General features: G+C 37.1%; 1 protein-coding gene across 1 annotated transcript in view; it reads left to right on the forward strand.

The window, feature by feature from the left end:
• The window catches only part of FAM117B (family with sequence similarity 117 member B), a 22,958-nt gene extending 16,099 nt beyond the window's left edge, over nucleotides 1–6,859 (forward strand). Inside the window, exon 7 of the mRNA XM_010713473.3 lies at nucleotides 737–6,859. Coding sequence (XP_010711775.1) covers nucleotides 737–1,055 — 319 coding nt within the window. The 3' untranslated portion in view covers nucleotides 1,056–6,859. The remainder of the gene's footprint in view (nucleotides 1–736) is intronic.
• The last annotated feature ends 8,489 nt before the right edge of the window (nucleotides 6,860–15,348 follow it).

A 15,348-nucleotide genomic window follows, 5' to 3' on the forward strand; every position in this document is an offset into this window, starting at 1 on the left:
AAAACTTTCCAGGGAAGGAAGGAAGAAGTGTGCATAAAAATCCTACTTGTTTGTAAATAACTGCGAAGCTACAGACCATTGACCATTCATGAGTATAATTATAATCCTAATGTCAAATATTCCATTTATATTAGTGTTAAAACCTAAGTGAAGTGGATGCTTTGTAAGATTTTGAACATTCAGGTTTCATGCTGAAGCTACTCAGCACTTGAAAGTACTGTGCATTTTGGAAACTAAACTGTATGGTTTATAAATCCATTCCAGAAAGAAGTTTGAGTAGCCTTTTCTTTGGCAAGGTTTCTTTCATTGTTTTGTGAGGCACTAACATATAACTTAGCTCTTCTGTCCCCAGTCTTTCCTTCCCTCAATTTGTTATTAAGAATAATCAGATTATGCCCAGCGTTGGCTTTTGCAGGGAATGGCATCAGAGCTGGACTGAGCTATTACAATTTTTTCTAAAAATTTTCTTCTATACTGATTTGTCACTAGTATTTTTTTTTTTAATTAATATTTGTTGAATTGATGATGGTTGATAGTAAATAGCTGAATCAAGTACATGCTGGAGTTCAAACACTTCTGTTTAATGTGGATTGGACAACATTGCCTAGCTGAAATATTTCATATTTAAACCTTATCTTGCCTCTGGTGATACATACCTGTAGTACACATACCTGCCATTGACAGAATTTGGTTGTTGAATGTTATTTTAAAACAATTTTGTGCATTTTATTTCTAGGCCAAAGCCATTGCATGAAATTCCAGCCTTCTACTGCCCTGACAAAAACAAAGTGAATTTCATACCTAAAAGTGGCTCTGCTTTCTGCCTTGTCAGCATCCTCAAGCCACTCCTTCCCACGCAGGATCTTACGTTGAAGGGCACTACACACAGTCTGACTGTCTCGTCTGGCATGACACCCAGTTTGTTACAGCCCATTTCTATGGCTTCCTTGTCTGCGAACACAGATCAAGACAGGATCTCTCGTGGAACAAGTACAGTAATACCACAGACCTCTATACTCCAGCAATCAGGATGTATTGAGGAAGCTGAAGGATAGATGTAGTGTCTTGACGTTTTTCTGGGCAACTACTGGGGAAAAAAATTGGAACCAGTTGACTGGATCTTTCTGATTGCGCTATTTGCATTGTTTTAACAACTTATGGCACTGTCATAATTGAACTGTTTGTATAATGACAGTTTGGTACCACATTGAGAAATTCAGGATGATGCAGCAGCTGATGCTCTATTGCACTTCCTGCTTATGAAGACTTCAGTTCTGTTTACCACCTGTCTTTTTTTTTTATTATTTTTTTTAATACTGATGAAAACCAAGACTGTTGTAATCCTCTGCCATTTACAGGACCAACTGTTGTGATTTTGTGTCTCCTTTGACTGTTTACCACTGAAAGAAAAATATCGAGACCAATCAGCTGACCCCATTTTACCATGCAACCTGCGGAGGGGACGGGCAATCAAGTGGTTTTGCAAAATGTCTTTTGTATGAAAACGTGGATTTTATAACAAAGACTTGCCTTTTCTGATGTGTAGTGGGTAGTGTTTAAAAGACACTTTCCTGGTGACAATTCCCCCCTGTGTTCCCCATCACTTTCTTTCTTTTTTTCTTTTCTTTTTTTTTTACAGTAGAGAAGATAAGATTCATTTTAGTTTGCTGTTTTACAGCTGCTGGGACCAAAGGATTGCTGAAGTATTTAAGCAATCTCAAATTATGTGACCTTCCTGAACAGCCTCAGCCCTAAGTAAGACAAGTTAATGTGTTTGAAAATTTTAAAACAGTAAAGTATCCAGAAAGCAGTGTTAATACGTAGTGTATTTTTTAAATTGATATTATAAGTTTGTGCTTCCCGTAAGTCGCATTCATAAAACTCCTTCCTTCACCTGGCTGCTGTCAGTGATGGTTTATTGGCTGGAGAATTGTATTTTAAAGCACTTGTCCCAGTAGTGTTCCATTTGCGCACAGAATTTTTGTACAGGAGTGGGGAAAAAACATGTTATATTCTGGTTCCCTGTTATTCCAGAAAATGTGCCACTTACCTCTTACAGGTTTGCTTGGTTACTTGCAGAGTTAGTTGGCATGAATTGTTGATCACTCTTGACAAAAATCTGCTCTGAAGTGACTCTTCACTGTATTATAGACCCTGGCTATGTGATACTGAAATACCTGTGCATGATTTCCTCTTTTTGTCATAGTGGTGTTTTCTGTGTATGTTGAATATGTTGGCTTGTCAGCCACGGTATTTGTTACAGAGCAGTTTACTGCAGCAGATATGTTCTCCCTTTTTGATTAGCAACTTAGGCTGATGTGTAAAACAGGATTTTTTGATGCTTATTCTGCCCTCCTCTGCAGCAGTTTATGGTTCCTTTGAAGTTGTAAGGGAAGGGGCCATTTCAAATGAAAGCTATTCAGAGACTTCAGTGAGGTTTCTCTTGTGTTCCAAGGGTTCATTAGATGTATTTGAGTAAATACAATATAGATACGTGCAAAAAAACCTGCAGTGACTTGAATGCCAATGTCATATCATCCTATAAAATGTTTGCCTTCTAGCCTCTTTTACAGAGGTAAATTCAGTCATTTCAAATTAATATAATTGTGGATATTTTGTGGGTCTGAATATTGGTCTGTTAAGCATGAATCATTCCTACTGACTTGCAAATGCATTGCTTCCCTGGCTGAGTTGCAGTCTCAGATACCTCCCTAATTACATCTATCTAAAGGTTGTACTGTAAATATACCAGCTTTGCTCAGTGCTTAATATGCTGAATTTGGTTGCAGACATTTCACTAGGAGAAAAAAATAATCTTCCTACCTTTGCAGATAATAGTCATAGTTCTGATGCACGCATACTGTTCCTCTAAATCCAGAGTAAATAACTGCCTGATAGCAATAAACTTCACTGAGCAGGTAAGTGTAAATCACAGTGGCCTACACAAGTCCTGCATTTAGAGTGTATGTTGAGCCCCTCTTTAAAACATAATGTAGAAGTTCAGCAAATGAAAAATGTTCCAGGAAGTATGAAAATACTTCATCTGTTAAATTAGTGAATGAACGTAATTTAATATACCATTTTTCTTCCCATCAAAATAGATAGGATCATACAGATGGGACTAAAAAGCTCTGTTTTTGAGTGGCAGCTCTGATTTACACTGAAAAAGTTGTTGGAGAGGAGAAGACTTCGTGCACCAAATTCGTGTCCTATGATCAGTTAATAAGGCTTTGTGATATTAATCTTTTTCTTCTGAAGGAGGACCAGTGAAATTTGAAGACTAGTATATACTGCTTTAGATAGGTTGTTTAGAGCTGGTGTGGCTGGATTCATGAGAGATGGGATTGTTAGATGAAGGAAGTTGTTGTAAATCTACTTTTTTTGTAGCAGTAGCATGTGAAGAGTTTCTCCATCAATGCCAAAATGCATAGTGCTTTATAAGGACATCTTAACTAGATGGTTAAGAACTGAAGGGCTAAAGTTAACAAATAGCCTTTATTATGGCCTTGAGACTTAACTGATTTAACCAAAACTGCATTCTGATATTTGTTTTAATCACAGAGTGATTCTCTCAAATAGTAGTGAGCTTTCTTAACCTGGAACTTTTTTTCTCTTGCTTTAGTACTCAAGCACCTCTTCAGTAGCTCACATTGTATATTATTGGACAATGTACTGTGTATATTACTGAGCCAATCTGTTAAAAATACAAATAGAAATATATGAGGAATTTGCTTTCAATGAAAACAAATTGGATTCGAGATGACTTTTTTTTTTTTAATGCACAGGACTGTTCATTGCTGTGGCAGCTCTACTTTAATGTGAATCCACACTAAGGACTCAGAATTAAGAAAATATAATAGCTCTTGTTCCAAGACCAGCTTTTACAAGTATGCATATAAAACTTAGCCTTAAACTTCATATGTGCTGTCTTGTGCCATAGCAGAGCTGCAAGGTAAAGTATTTAAATCAATTTAAAAATACGTTTGAGGGTGTATATAACTTAAAAGAGAAAAAAACAAACAACTCTTTTGTATATAGAGTTGAGATACTCCGTTTTATGAGGGGTTAACGTATGGCTCAAGCACAGTTATACTGAAAGATTTCTAGTTCTTTTGGCATTCTTCAAATCCTAACTATGCATAGACCCAGTCAGTTCCTTGATTACCTACTTTGTAGCTTAAATATGTAAAAGGTCTATTTTTACGTACAACTTGACACACTTGATACTGTTTTCCTGATATTTTACACTTCTACCCAACTTTGAAGGCTGATAGCAGCGTTCGGTGACATTGACAGTTGATCTTTTGAGATATTTTAGCTAGTGTTCCTCCAGTTGTAAATTTCACATAACTCACCAGGAGGTTGTTGTTGTTTTAATGAAGGTCTGTGCTGGCAGCTATGACTGTTGGACTCTTTACTTTAAAAATCTGAGGCATGAGGAAGAGGACTTCTCGTTAAACTGTAACGTGATTTAGCTTTAGACTTTTCTTGGTGCTGTAATCATGTAGCAACAAATTTAAGTACATGGAAAAGTAAAAAAATAATAATAATAAAAAATATTGAGTATATAGCTTGGGAGGAAATTCTTGCTTGCATGTGCATATCTTGAGAGAAAAAAGGGAGTGCAAATTAAATACAGCATACTGTGGAAGTGTTTGATGCATTTGCTATTGCATTATGTAAATCAGCTCTTAAAGTATGTTTACTCTCAGGGCTTTCTTTTATTTGTTCTAAGATGGAGTTTACTGAAATTGAAAGCTTATGATCTTTTAAGATCACTGAAGTCTGAGCCTTTTGGGAAGAAAAATGCTTCTAAAAATAGGTACTTGCATCATTTTATTGCTGTAATAGCTGGATATGTTTTCAATATTAATATAAACCTACTGGGAAATATCTTTGAAGATTCATTGCCCTACCATATAAAAAGCTTGCTGCTTCTGATCTTGATACTCAGAATTAATTGTTGCTGAGACTTTTGAAACAAGGAGCATGCAACTTTAAGAACAGTGTGGGGGGTGGAAATGCAAAGAAGTCAAATCTATTAACCTTTCCTCTGCCTCAGGCCTAGCCTCTTTTTGTTTATGGAGTTTAATAGAGTTAATTGGTATGGCAGTAATTTCTTGCTGAAACGTGATCTATCTCTCTTGCCCGTCTGTCTTTACAGTAACTCACTGCTAGTGAAATCTGTTTTCTTGTGGGATATCTGACAGCTTCTCCATGAAACTGAAAGAGGAGTGAGGAGAACACATAGACACCAGTAACTTGTAGTTACCAAGATCATTGCTGCTGAGTGACTTCTTAGATGTTTTGATTTCTGTTGTCTCATTGTGTATGCACACACAGTCTGCGTAGGCCTGCTTCTATAAACTGTATGATTTGGTATTTTAGATAATCTTTTTTATGGACAGTTTTTTCCGAACTTTAGTCATACAGAACTGATACATAATTTTAATACAAATATCTTCAAAGCAAAGCTTGTTTGTCATTCCTGTTCTTATGAAATTAATATACCATTAATATAACCTGCAGAAAAAGATCCTTGCTATACAAGCATACAGACACTTGAGAATGTCAGGACTGTGCTTTTTTCCATGTGATTTTGTAGTTTAACTGGCCTTCATCAAATGTCAGAGCCTAATGATGTTGTGATGACTTAGTCTCAAGCAAGTTGATGCATTAAAACAGTAAGTCTAGCTCTTAGAAAGGTAATAGAAAGCTCATCTTCCCTTAAACTAGGGAATGAAAAGCACTGTGGAAAATTGATTTCTTTATGTTTGTAGACTTCATATGAAATTGTTTTCCTTAATCTGAATATTTAAGAAAACAAAATTACCATTCATTGCAAGATGTACCTGTATATGTTCTTAATTTGAGTGTTCAGCAACGCTGGGAGTCAGTCTTGCTATTGAACATTTATTTACGCAAGGAATGATCTAGATGCATTGTTTTGACTCTTGTTACTTGTTAAGTTGGGAAAGAATGCTAAGTATTCACGAGTGTTTGGTGAAAATCCAGTCCCTTGCATCAGCTGGACTGCAACAGTCTTTCTGAATGCTCCAGCTGTAAATGGTGTCCTCTTAGTTTTTTCTTGATTCATTGCATGTCATCAGTAAGTACTTAGGTATGGTCTTTGCTTATTAGTTCCTCGCTGGGATTTGTATTTGACTATGGAGACTTTTGTAGTGTTGACAGGTCTGTCTGAATTGCAGAAGAGGACTTGACCTGAAAACACTAGAAGCTTTTTACACAGGTTTATTCTGATAGAACTCTTTGGAAAAATCTAGTAAGCTGAAAAGCAGAAACAAAACAACCCTCTTTGGACTCATTCACCTTAATTTTTATTAGATTAATAGTCGAAGAATATTGCTTGGCTTTATTCTTTCATTTATTGAAATGTGCAATTTTTGAGAGTAACGGTTAAGGGCTGTCCAAAACTGCCATTAGATTGGTCTTTATATGAAATTGGCTGATGTGTTTTCCTCTGTTACACTGTGATTAATTTGTGGAGGTCTTCTTGTGTGTGTTGTACAGATCAGTTACTTGTTGCATGTAAGGCTATTTTTGTAAGCAAGAGGAATTCCGGGGATGATATGCATAAAGGGCCTATTCTGAAATGATGTACACTGGTGTAAAACTGGAGCAGCTCTACTCATTTCTATGGAATTCTTGATTTACGCTAGTCTTTGCTATGTGTAGTTATGCCAGTACTATTTTGCACAATGTTGTTTTAAATCTTGAGTACTGAATTGTGAACTGTTTCCACTAGAAACAGTAAAAATTTTTACAAACTGCAATAGTGGAATGTTTTTGGGATTTTTATTTTATTTTTTGCCTAAAATAAAAAGTCATCACTTCCATCTATGGGCTAATTTTGTATTTGTTTTTTAGTAGTGAAGTTTTGTGTGCTTTGACAACTTGAAGATTTGTGTCAGTACTTACTGTGTAGTAGCTCTTTAAATAAAATATGCACTTTCTGTCTTTTCAAATTCTTTTCACGCCATGTATTGCATACAGGTAAACTACAGGATATGTTAAGAAGAGATGAAGATAATCTATGAAAACAAAGGAGTAACTGCATGGTGAGAAATGACAATCCTTCAATTCACTGTGTTCATTGTAAGAAGTTATGCTCCTCAGTTAAAAAGCTGTTCATTTTGTTTATTTATATAGTGAGATAGAACCAGGCAGAATATCTGCTGGGAGGGTTTCCTCAGGTATCTCAGTTTTCCTTCAGAATTAGGTTTGAAAGTATAGCAAATAAGTATAGAAGTTACAAACTAAGGCTGCTTGTGTTTTGTCCTATTCCCTTGTCATTTTACTTTTTGTTGGGTCTTCTCTCAATTTTTGCAAGTTGCTGCTCTCTTAACATACTCCTTTTGAATAGGGTATTTACAGAAGCACTGCTGAGCAGCCATACGTGAATGGAGTCCAGTGCTGTGGACTAAACTTAATGACAGATTATGGTGGAGGAAATAATTCAGGTGATATTCTCCCACACTTGAAATAAGATGGATTCATTGCCACCGTGTGTACCCTTTTCCCAATATTTACTTGTTCCAGAAAAATCTTATTTGCTGCCTCCTGCATTTTCCATTTACAGAACCCTGTTTCCTGCACTTGTATTTAAGGGAGTCCTTGAATGCTGGCCTGTGACTGGTGCTTGTGCTGCAGGAATGCGTCTGTAATGAATAACACTTTCATGCTGTGGTAACATTGCTTTTATAGAAAAGGAAAAAGAAATCAGTATTAGGGTGAAAGCTAATTACTGCAAGGGAAGCAGAATACTTCATTAATCCCTACACTTCTGAGTTGGGGTGCATATGTGGTCTAATTAAGCTGTTCATTGAGAAAATTTGTTACACTATACATTGTGGATGTTTTTGCTGACTCTATATGTGTAGCTGATCAATATGAATGCATTTAACCATTGATTAATATGGCAATTAGAGAGGTATCCTCTACCAGGAGGCTTTACTCACTTCTGTGAATACGCGTGTAGGGGAACAGGTCAGGGCTTGAAGTGGTGATTGAGCACCTGGTGAAGGGGTGTGGTTGGCCCAGGGAGCACAGGCAAATTGTTTGCACCTGTGCTCCCCAGCTGACCAGGAGGGGTGGATGCAGCTGGAGCCCCCTGGGCTCATAAAAGGGCCAGTCACTGAAAGGAGAGCATCTCTTGGACCTGGGCTGCTTTTGAGGAGGAGTGCTGCACAGCCAGAGAGCCCCTTCACCGGTTGGGTGAGTGCTATTCTCCTTTCTGTATAGGACTCACTCTCTATAACTACCTGAAGGGAGATTGTGTTGAGCTGGGGGTCTCACTCTTGTGTAGCTAGCAAAGGACTAGAGGAAATGGCCTCAAGTTGTGCTGGGGGAGATTCAAGCTGGATGTTAGGAAATACTACTTTTTTTTTGAAAGAGTCAGGCACTGGAATGGGCTGCCCAGAGAGGTGGTGGAGTCACTGACCCTGAAGGTGTTTAAGGAAAGTTTAGATTGAGAAACCATGTTGAGAGACATGGTTTAGAGAGAACTATTGGTGATGGTTGGCCTGGATGATCTTGTAGGTCTCTCCCAATCTTGGTGATTCTGTGATTCTGTGACAACTGGCCTACCTACAAATACCTTGTCTAGTATCACTGGGAGCCTGTCAGAAGCAGTCTGGCTTCTTTGTGAGCAGAACAAGGGAGCATGCCAGAAGTCATCTAGTTGAATGTGTGTTAGGCAGAAGAGGATCTTTACCCTTTGTGCTTTTGGAAAACTAGCAAAAAGGCTAACAACTTATCTACCAGATCTTCTGCATGACTTACTCAAAATCCTGTATTAAAATATTGCTCCTGTATACAGCATTTACAGAATCACTGCTTAACTGCAAGACATGTTCAGAGTTAAATGCTGCATAGAGTTGATGAAGAGTTTGGCTTATTGTAGAATTTGGTTTCTAGTTTGCAGGTAAAATTATCCATAACTGACAGAGTAAATACAATTAATGTCATCTGGGAAACTGTGAACTAATCTGAGCAGTCAAAATTAAGTTGTTTCTCTGGAGATGAAACTTTTGTTTCAGTTTTCTGTTTAAATAGAACAGCTTAAAAAAAGAAATCTGGACCATTCTCAACTTTTCCGATATCGTTCACATTTAATCTCCTTTTTAGAAGTTGCTAGCAGCAGCTTCTGCAGGATGTGTGGAACAGTTGCCTTTTTCCACCTTGAAAATGGACTTCTCATTGTTTTTTGATGCAAGTTGAACTTTTGTCTTCAGAAAAGTTGCATTTCTGGTTTCTTGGAGTTGTTTGCTGAAATTCAACACTTTTCTTCAAATAAAACTGCTAGGTATGTCTAGAGAATAGGATAGATGGTAACATTCTTCTACAGGTGTGTAAAAGCTGCCAAACTCCAGAAAATAATATCCATCCACAACTTAAGCCAAATTTGCTGAGAGCATTAGGTAATTCAGTTCAGAAGTGACAAAATGGGGTTTTCAAGAAAAATGGTAGATGTGGCACTGAGAGACACACTTAGTGGGCAAGGTGGTGATGGGCTGATAGTTGGACCAGATTACCTTAGTGGTCACTTCCAACCATTATGAGTCTATAATCTTAAACTGAGACTCCTGTACAGCAAATATGTACTGCTAATCACAGATCACAGTTTACCAGTTGTGTTTTCAGTTGCATTGTTTGTTTAAAGCAATGTCGCCTGCCTTCTTATTTGCTTTGTGTGCAGCCTTTAAAACCCATAGCTTTGGGGTCAGAACTAACAGAATCTGAAATAAGAGCAGCTAGTCTGCATGAGCTAAGCTAAAATGTTCAGGCTGTGTCCTATGGTGTAATTCTCCATGGCCCTAAAGCTTACTTCAACATTCAGGGGTTTGGTGCTATTATTCCAGCTGCAAGAAGTTAATTGCACGTCTTGGCAGAGTTTGGCCAGTGTTGTGTCAACATCATCTTGCACAAAACAAATTCACTAATGGGCTGCATCCTGATCCAGCTTGGATTTCTTTTTTTTTTTCCATTGGCAAAATCAAGATTTTAACCACAGTGTTCTGTTTTTTGTTCTGTTGTTGTTTTAGTGTACTGGATCAATGTTTTTAACTGTAGTAGGAGTACAGAACCTGTACTCAGTCTTGCATTTATTGCTCAGAAAAAGCGTGAAATTGCGGATAGCTAGCAAAACAATTATGAAGCTTTCGAAGCACGCTGAAGGGTGGAAAGTCATGGCTGCTTCAGTGTTACGAAGTGACACTATCATCTTATCTGCTGTTACGGCCTAAATACAGTTTAGCTGTTTCAGAGGTGTGAGTCCAAAGTATACAATTTCCTTGAACAGGAAACAAAAAAGAGTCCATTGTTTGCCGTAGGGGATTTTCTTGGACTTCAAGCTTTTTAACAGTCTCTAAATGCTAGAGACTGAATAGCTCTTAAAGTTTGAAGTAGTATCTTTAATGCTGTTCTCCTTGAAACTTAACCACTTGGAAGATCACATCACATGATCAATGTATGTTTCGAATAGGATTTCAATTGCTCTCTGTTATGGTAAAATGAAATCGGATTGTTTTGAGGGACCATTGTAACAAAATAGCATAAAAATTTCTCCATTGGATAACTCAAAGCATTAAGCAGTTTTAAATATTCAGTTACAGCTGGCTTTGAAAGGATGTCCAGATCTGCAAGAAGATTGAGCTGTACTGACACAGCTTCAATTGTATTCCGAACAGCTACAAAAAGAAAGATGAGATGCTTATTTTTATCTAATAAGACACTTCAGAATACATTATTCAAGTTGACCTCAGGATATTTCTGTAGGCAAATAAATAACTGATGTATTTTCCTGTGTCTCAACAAACTAGAAATACTGGCCTGGCTTGGATTGGTGAATGCAATGAAGTGGGAGAAAAAAGTTCCTTCACAAATGGAATACAATTTAAAGTATGTTATGGATCTTCTAGAGTTAAGAACCTGTGTAAGTAGAAGCACTGGCAGTGCTTACAAGGAAAAAAATAATAATTCAGTGTAGAATGCAATCTGCTTAAACATTTTCTCTGTCCCTTAGTCAGATGCAAAGACCAGAGTGAGAGAAGTGCTTGGCTAGCACAGCTGCATTCTGTGTGGGTGGGCATTGTATGCACTGTGCTGTTGCCTAGTCTGGCTGGTCAAACCTGAGTGTTCTCTCACTCAGTGTGAAGGTGGTTGTGGCAATTAGCTTTCTATAGGCATTTGTGAATGCCTATCCGTGGAGAACAAGCTGTCCTGAAGCTGTCCAAATTCTGTTAAAATGACAAGTCTTTGTGTGTGTTGAGATATGTAGCACTATGTGAAACCTATAGAAACTTCTACCTGCAGCTTGCTTATGTGTATGTATGCACATGTATCTGAGGAAGTGTGAGTTTAATAATCGTAGTGAAACCCTGCTATTGTATACAGATATAGGCTATATATGGGACTTAAGGACATGTCAAAGCAGTTATAAGTGTTACTAATGAAATCAAACTTTGATTTGAATCTTAAGAACTTCCTCTTGCTCTTTGTGCTGCAGTCTGTTAATGTTCTTATGTAATATGTGTGGCAAGTAAAGCATACGTGCACGTGAAATAGTGAAACACCTGTAGCATATTCTGTAGGTGCTGTACAAAAAACATTTGGCAGTTCTAGAAGTCTAATGCCTTTATTCAAGTCCCATTTTGAAAGGTTTTTCCTTGGTTATTACCACAGGTAGGATATTTGGCCTGCTGATGATGAGGTGTTCCAATTTCTAGCAGAATCTACTGGGAACCAATATGAAATAAATTTAGGACTTTATAAAGAGATTCAAGTGCTTAAATTCTTTTTTATTAGCTATTAAAAACAGAAATAGTGCTATCACCTGTCCATTTATGTATCGCCTGCGAAATACTGCTTGGAATAGCGAGGCAAAGATGTGAAGTATTTTTACTCCTTATGAACAGTGTAGTTGCAGCACTGATGCAGAAGTAACCTGTATGTTGATCATGAGTTTGAAGAGCTGTGTGAAAGAAAGCAGTGGGTGTATTACAGTCTGCACAGGTGCCATCAGTATATCCAGCTTTGGAGAAGTAATGAGCTGCAGATGGACTCCAAGCCCAACATGTTGCAGTGTGACAGCTACTAGATCCAGTGCCTATTTTCTTGTACTGCAACAGCCTAGGAAAAAGCCACGTGGATGAGTATTTAAAAATGTATGTTTGAACTGTATGCATCTGAGTTATAAAATTCTGAATCCAACATGTCTGGTTTTTTTTTTTTGGTTGTTGTTTGTTTGTTTTTGAGAAGTGTTTATTCTATTCCTGGAGGAGAGGATGGTCCACAAAGATATTTCCCTCTTTGCATTAGTCAGTAGTGCAATCGCAGATGCTGAGGCAGCAGAGAGATACAGATTGTTCCTTGCCTCTGTCCCCTGTGACACTCAGGCTACATAGTGACTGAATAGCTTCCTCATCTGCAGCAACTGAACTTACTTCTAAATATTTAGACTAAATATTTCTCAGCATGCTTTTATAGTCTGAAAGATGCAAGTGCTATTGTGTTTACTTGATGGTGTAGGTTTGTCTTAAGTAATGTTAATTTTAGAGTAAATCATTTTGCTGTGAGAATCTTGCTGTTGTTTTTGGTGAAAATAAGGCTTATTTTTCTGTAGAAAAAATAGTTGTGGTCCTGTGATGTTTTGCAGATACTCCTGAAATTTTCAGTACGCTGTAAAGTTAGGAAGCCAGAAAAAAATGGCTGTACTCTTCTCTGATGGCTTCCAACCTTGAAGAACTTGACATTTTCATTTTGGATTGTTATTTCCAATAGTGAAGAAAATGATAAGGGGCACGGAGCCCAGAAATGAGGCATCTTTTGGAAACTTAAAGAGGAAAATAAAAAGTATCTTCGTTTTTGAATTTGCAATACAGTTTGCGTTCCTTATATTTATTCCTGTTCTTTTATTTTTAATTTTTTAATTACATGATTAAGAATAGCACTGTCCCTGTTACAGCACTGTGTGAATACATTAACTCTTGATTTATACTGCTGCATAGAAGTATTTGTCCCGGATAGGAAATAAATAGTCTGGAGGGAAAGATAACTTTGTTCTGTTCATTTAGACTTCAGGCTCTGAATATCATTTCTTGTGTGCGTGATGTCCAGACTCCTATCTTGTAGGAAACTGATATGCAAATGTAGATGTAAGTATATTATGTTAATCTAAGAAGGCAAACTTCACTTGGAACTGAGCTTGAAAGTCTGTGTAAGTCTGAAGAATGTAGCCATGTATTCTGTTTTCTCCCCTGATATGTTTAAAATTTTTCCTAATCGTATTTCTTCACAGTGAAAATGTCACTGTGTGTGACTTGTTAATATGTTGTCTGGCAAGGAGTACCATATCTACGTTCTGAATGTGAAGATGTGCATATGTGTTCTGTGATTGGTATTCCCACCCTTCCTACTGCTTCCTCCTAAGAGATGCTGGTATCTTTCTCTTCAGTAGAAGCACGTGACCCTGCAGAAAGAGCAGGTCAGGGAAAAATAAAACATCTTGTTTTCAATAATACCTGAAAGTCAGGTGGTCCCTGAGATGAGTTACTGTAATGCAGGTATTTGTGTTTCCTGAGTAGGATGCTGTAAAGCACTCAGTAATTTTAATTTATGAAACCTAGTTTGAGTTAAGAGTCTGAGAAACTGAGAATGTTTGGAAAACTACTTATTTTGGCTTTTACTGTAGACACTTCTGTCCTCTTTTCCAGGTTCAAAAGTGTCCTGCTTGGAGTTAATTTCTTGTAAGGCACTTAAGTCATTTTTTCTGGACTGTGCTGGCTTGCACCTGTGCATGTTGCAGCATTCCTTATTCATGTTTTTTTCCTATGTTCTCTGACTTCTCAGACTTCTAAAAAGAACAAATAAAAAAATATATAAACCCCAAAATAAGCATAATAGCCCTGCTGTCTGCAAATACTTGCCCTTCACACTGTATTATATCTGCAAATTACAAATAAGTATGTTCAGTAATTTAGTTAGAAGTCCAGACTCTTGGAGTATTCTTAGGAAAGCTGAGAATTTACTACTTTCTATTCATTCAATTTTCTAATTGTTTTCTACTTGTTGTGGCAGATTTTTACTTATTTTCCTATAATTCGTAAGTTGTTTTCTATCCTAGAAAACGTAACAATTACTGAAGGAGGACAATAGAATGTAATGTCTTTATCTGTAAACTTACTCCAAAAACTATAACGTAACCTACTTTAAGGAAGAAAAACTATTTCTTATACATAATGAAATTTTTGTCTGCTTGTACTACTGGATTTCAGATTGCATTTCTTAAATGCCTGCATGCTCTCATTTGAAAAGTTTGGGGTCTTTAAGATTTTTGGTTTTTATGCTCTGAATTAACTAAATCTGCAAGTGATGTAGAACTAGTTTGCTATATGGTGGACAGAGCAAAGCTTATGTTCTTTTTAGCACTTCTGAGGCATTTTAAACATAGTTGGATTCATCCTAATGTTAGGTGTGCCTGCAGGTGACAGTTGGCTGTTTCTCTTTTATGACAGTTTAAGGCAGATGCTACTGACTGGAAGGCACTTGAAAATGTATCCTGGCTTTTCAGCTGGTGTGACTCATATTCCAGTAGGCTGAAACACCCCCTCCTGCAGCACTCTATAGAAAATGTTATTTAGTTAATGTGTTTGGGTGTGCAACAGTTGAGTTTTTCAAACCATCTGGGCTGCAGGTGAGGAGTAATGATTTCTATATCCTGTGTTGCTATGTACGTTAACCAAAGGATATAATCTGAATCTGTTCTCACGGAAAGATGCTCTGTCTATAGAAAGGATCTTCAGAGGGCCCTCTCTTCTGAAGAGTAGTAACAAGAAATGTCAAAAAGTAATTTGAATACAGGTATTTGAAGTGTTCATGGTTTCCTGATTATTATTTTTTTTCTTACATTTTTCTGTGCTTAAAAGCTGAGAATCATCAAGCTTGCTTATCTGCACATTGTTTCTTTCTTGAACTTCTCTTTTCTGAACTTTTGGAATAACTCCAGAAATAAGAATAGGCCTGAGTTGAAAAAATACTGCTAAAAGAACTGAAAATTAAAGCCAGCAGGCCAGAAGAGATTCTCAAATAAATGTGTGTGCATGGGGTGAGTCAGTAGCACTGCTATTTCTTAAAGAAATAATAACATAGAGGTGAGATGAGTATTTGCAGTAATATTAAGGTTACTAAAGGTTATACAATTCTTGCACAAGTTTTGGAAAGTTCCTTTAAAAAGGATAATGAGAGATTTGACTTTGAGTCTCCATTGTTTATAATATCTTCTTTCAGCACGAAAGCATTTTCCGGTCCCATCAGTTTTTTGGGTGGTTT

The sequence above is a fragment of the Meleagris gallopavo genome, chromosome 7 (genome assembly GCF_000146605.3).
Source record: "Meleagris gallopavo isolate NT-WF06-2002-E0010 breed Aviagen turkey brand Nicholas breeding stock chromosome 7, Turkey_5.1, whole genome shotgun sequence".
NCBI classification, from domain to species: domain Eukaryota; kingdom Metazoa; phylum Chordata; class Aves; order Galliformes; family Phasianidae; genus Meleagris; species Meleagris gallopavo.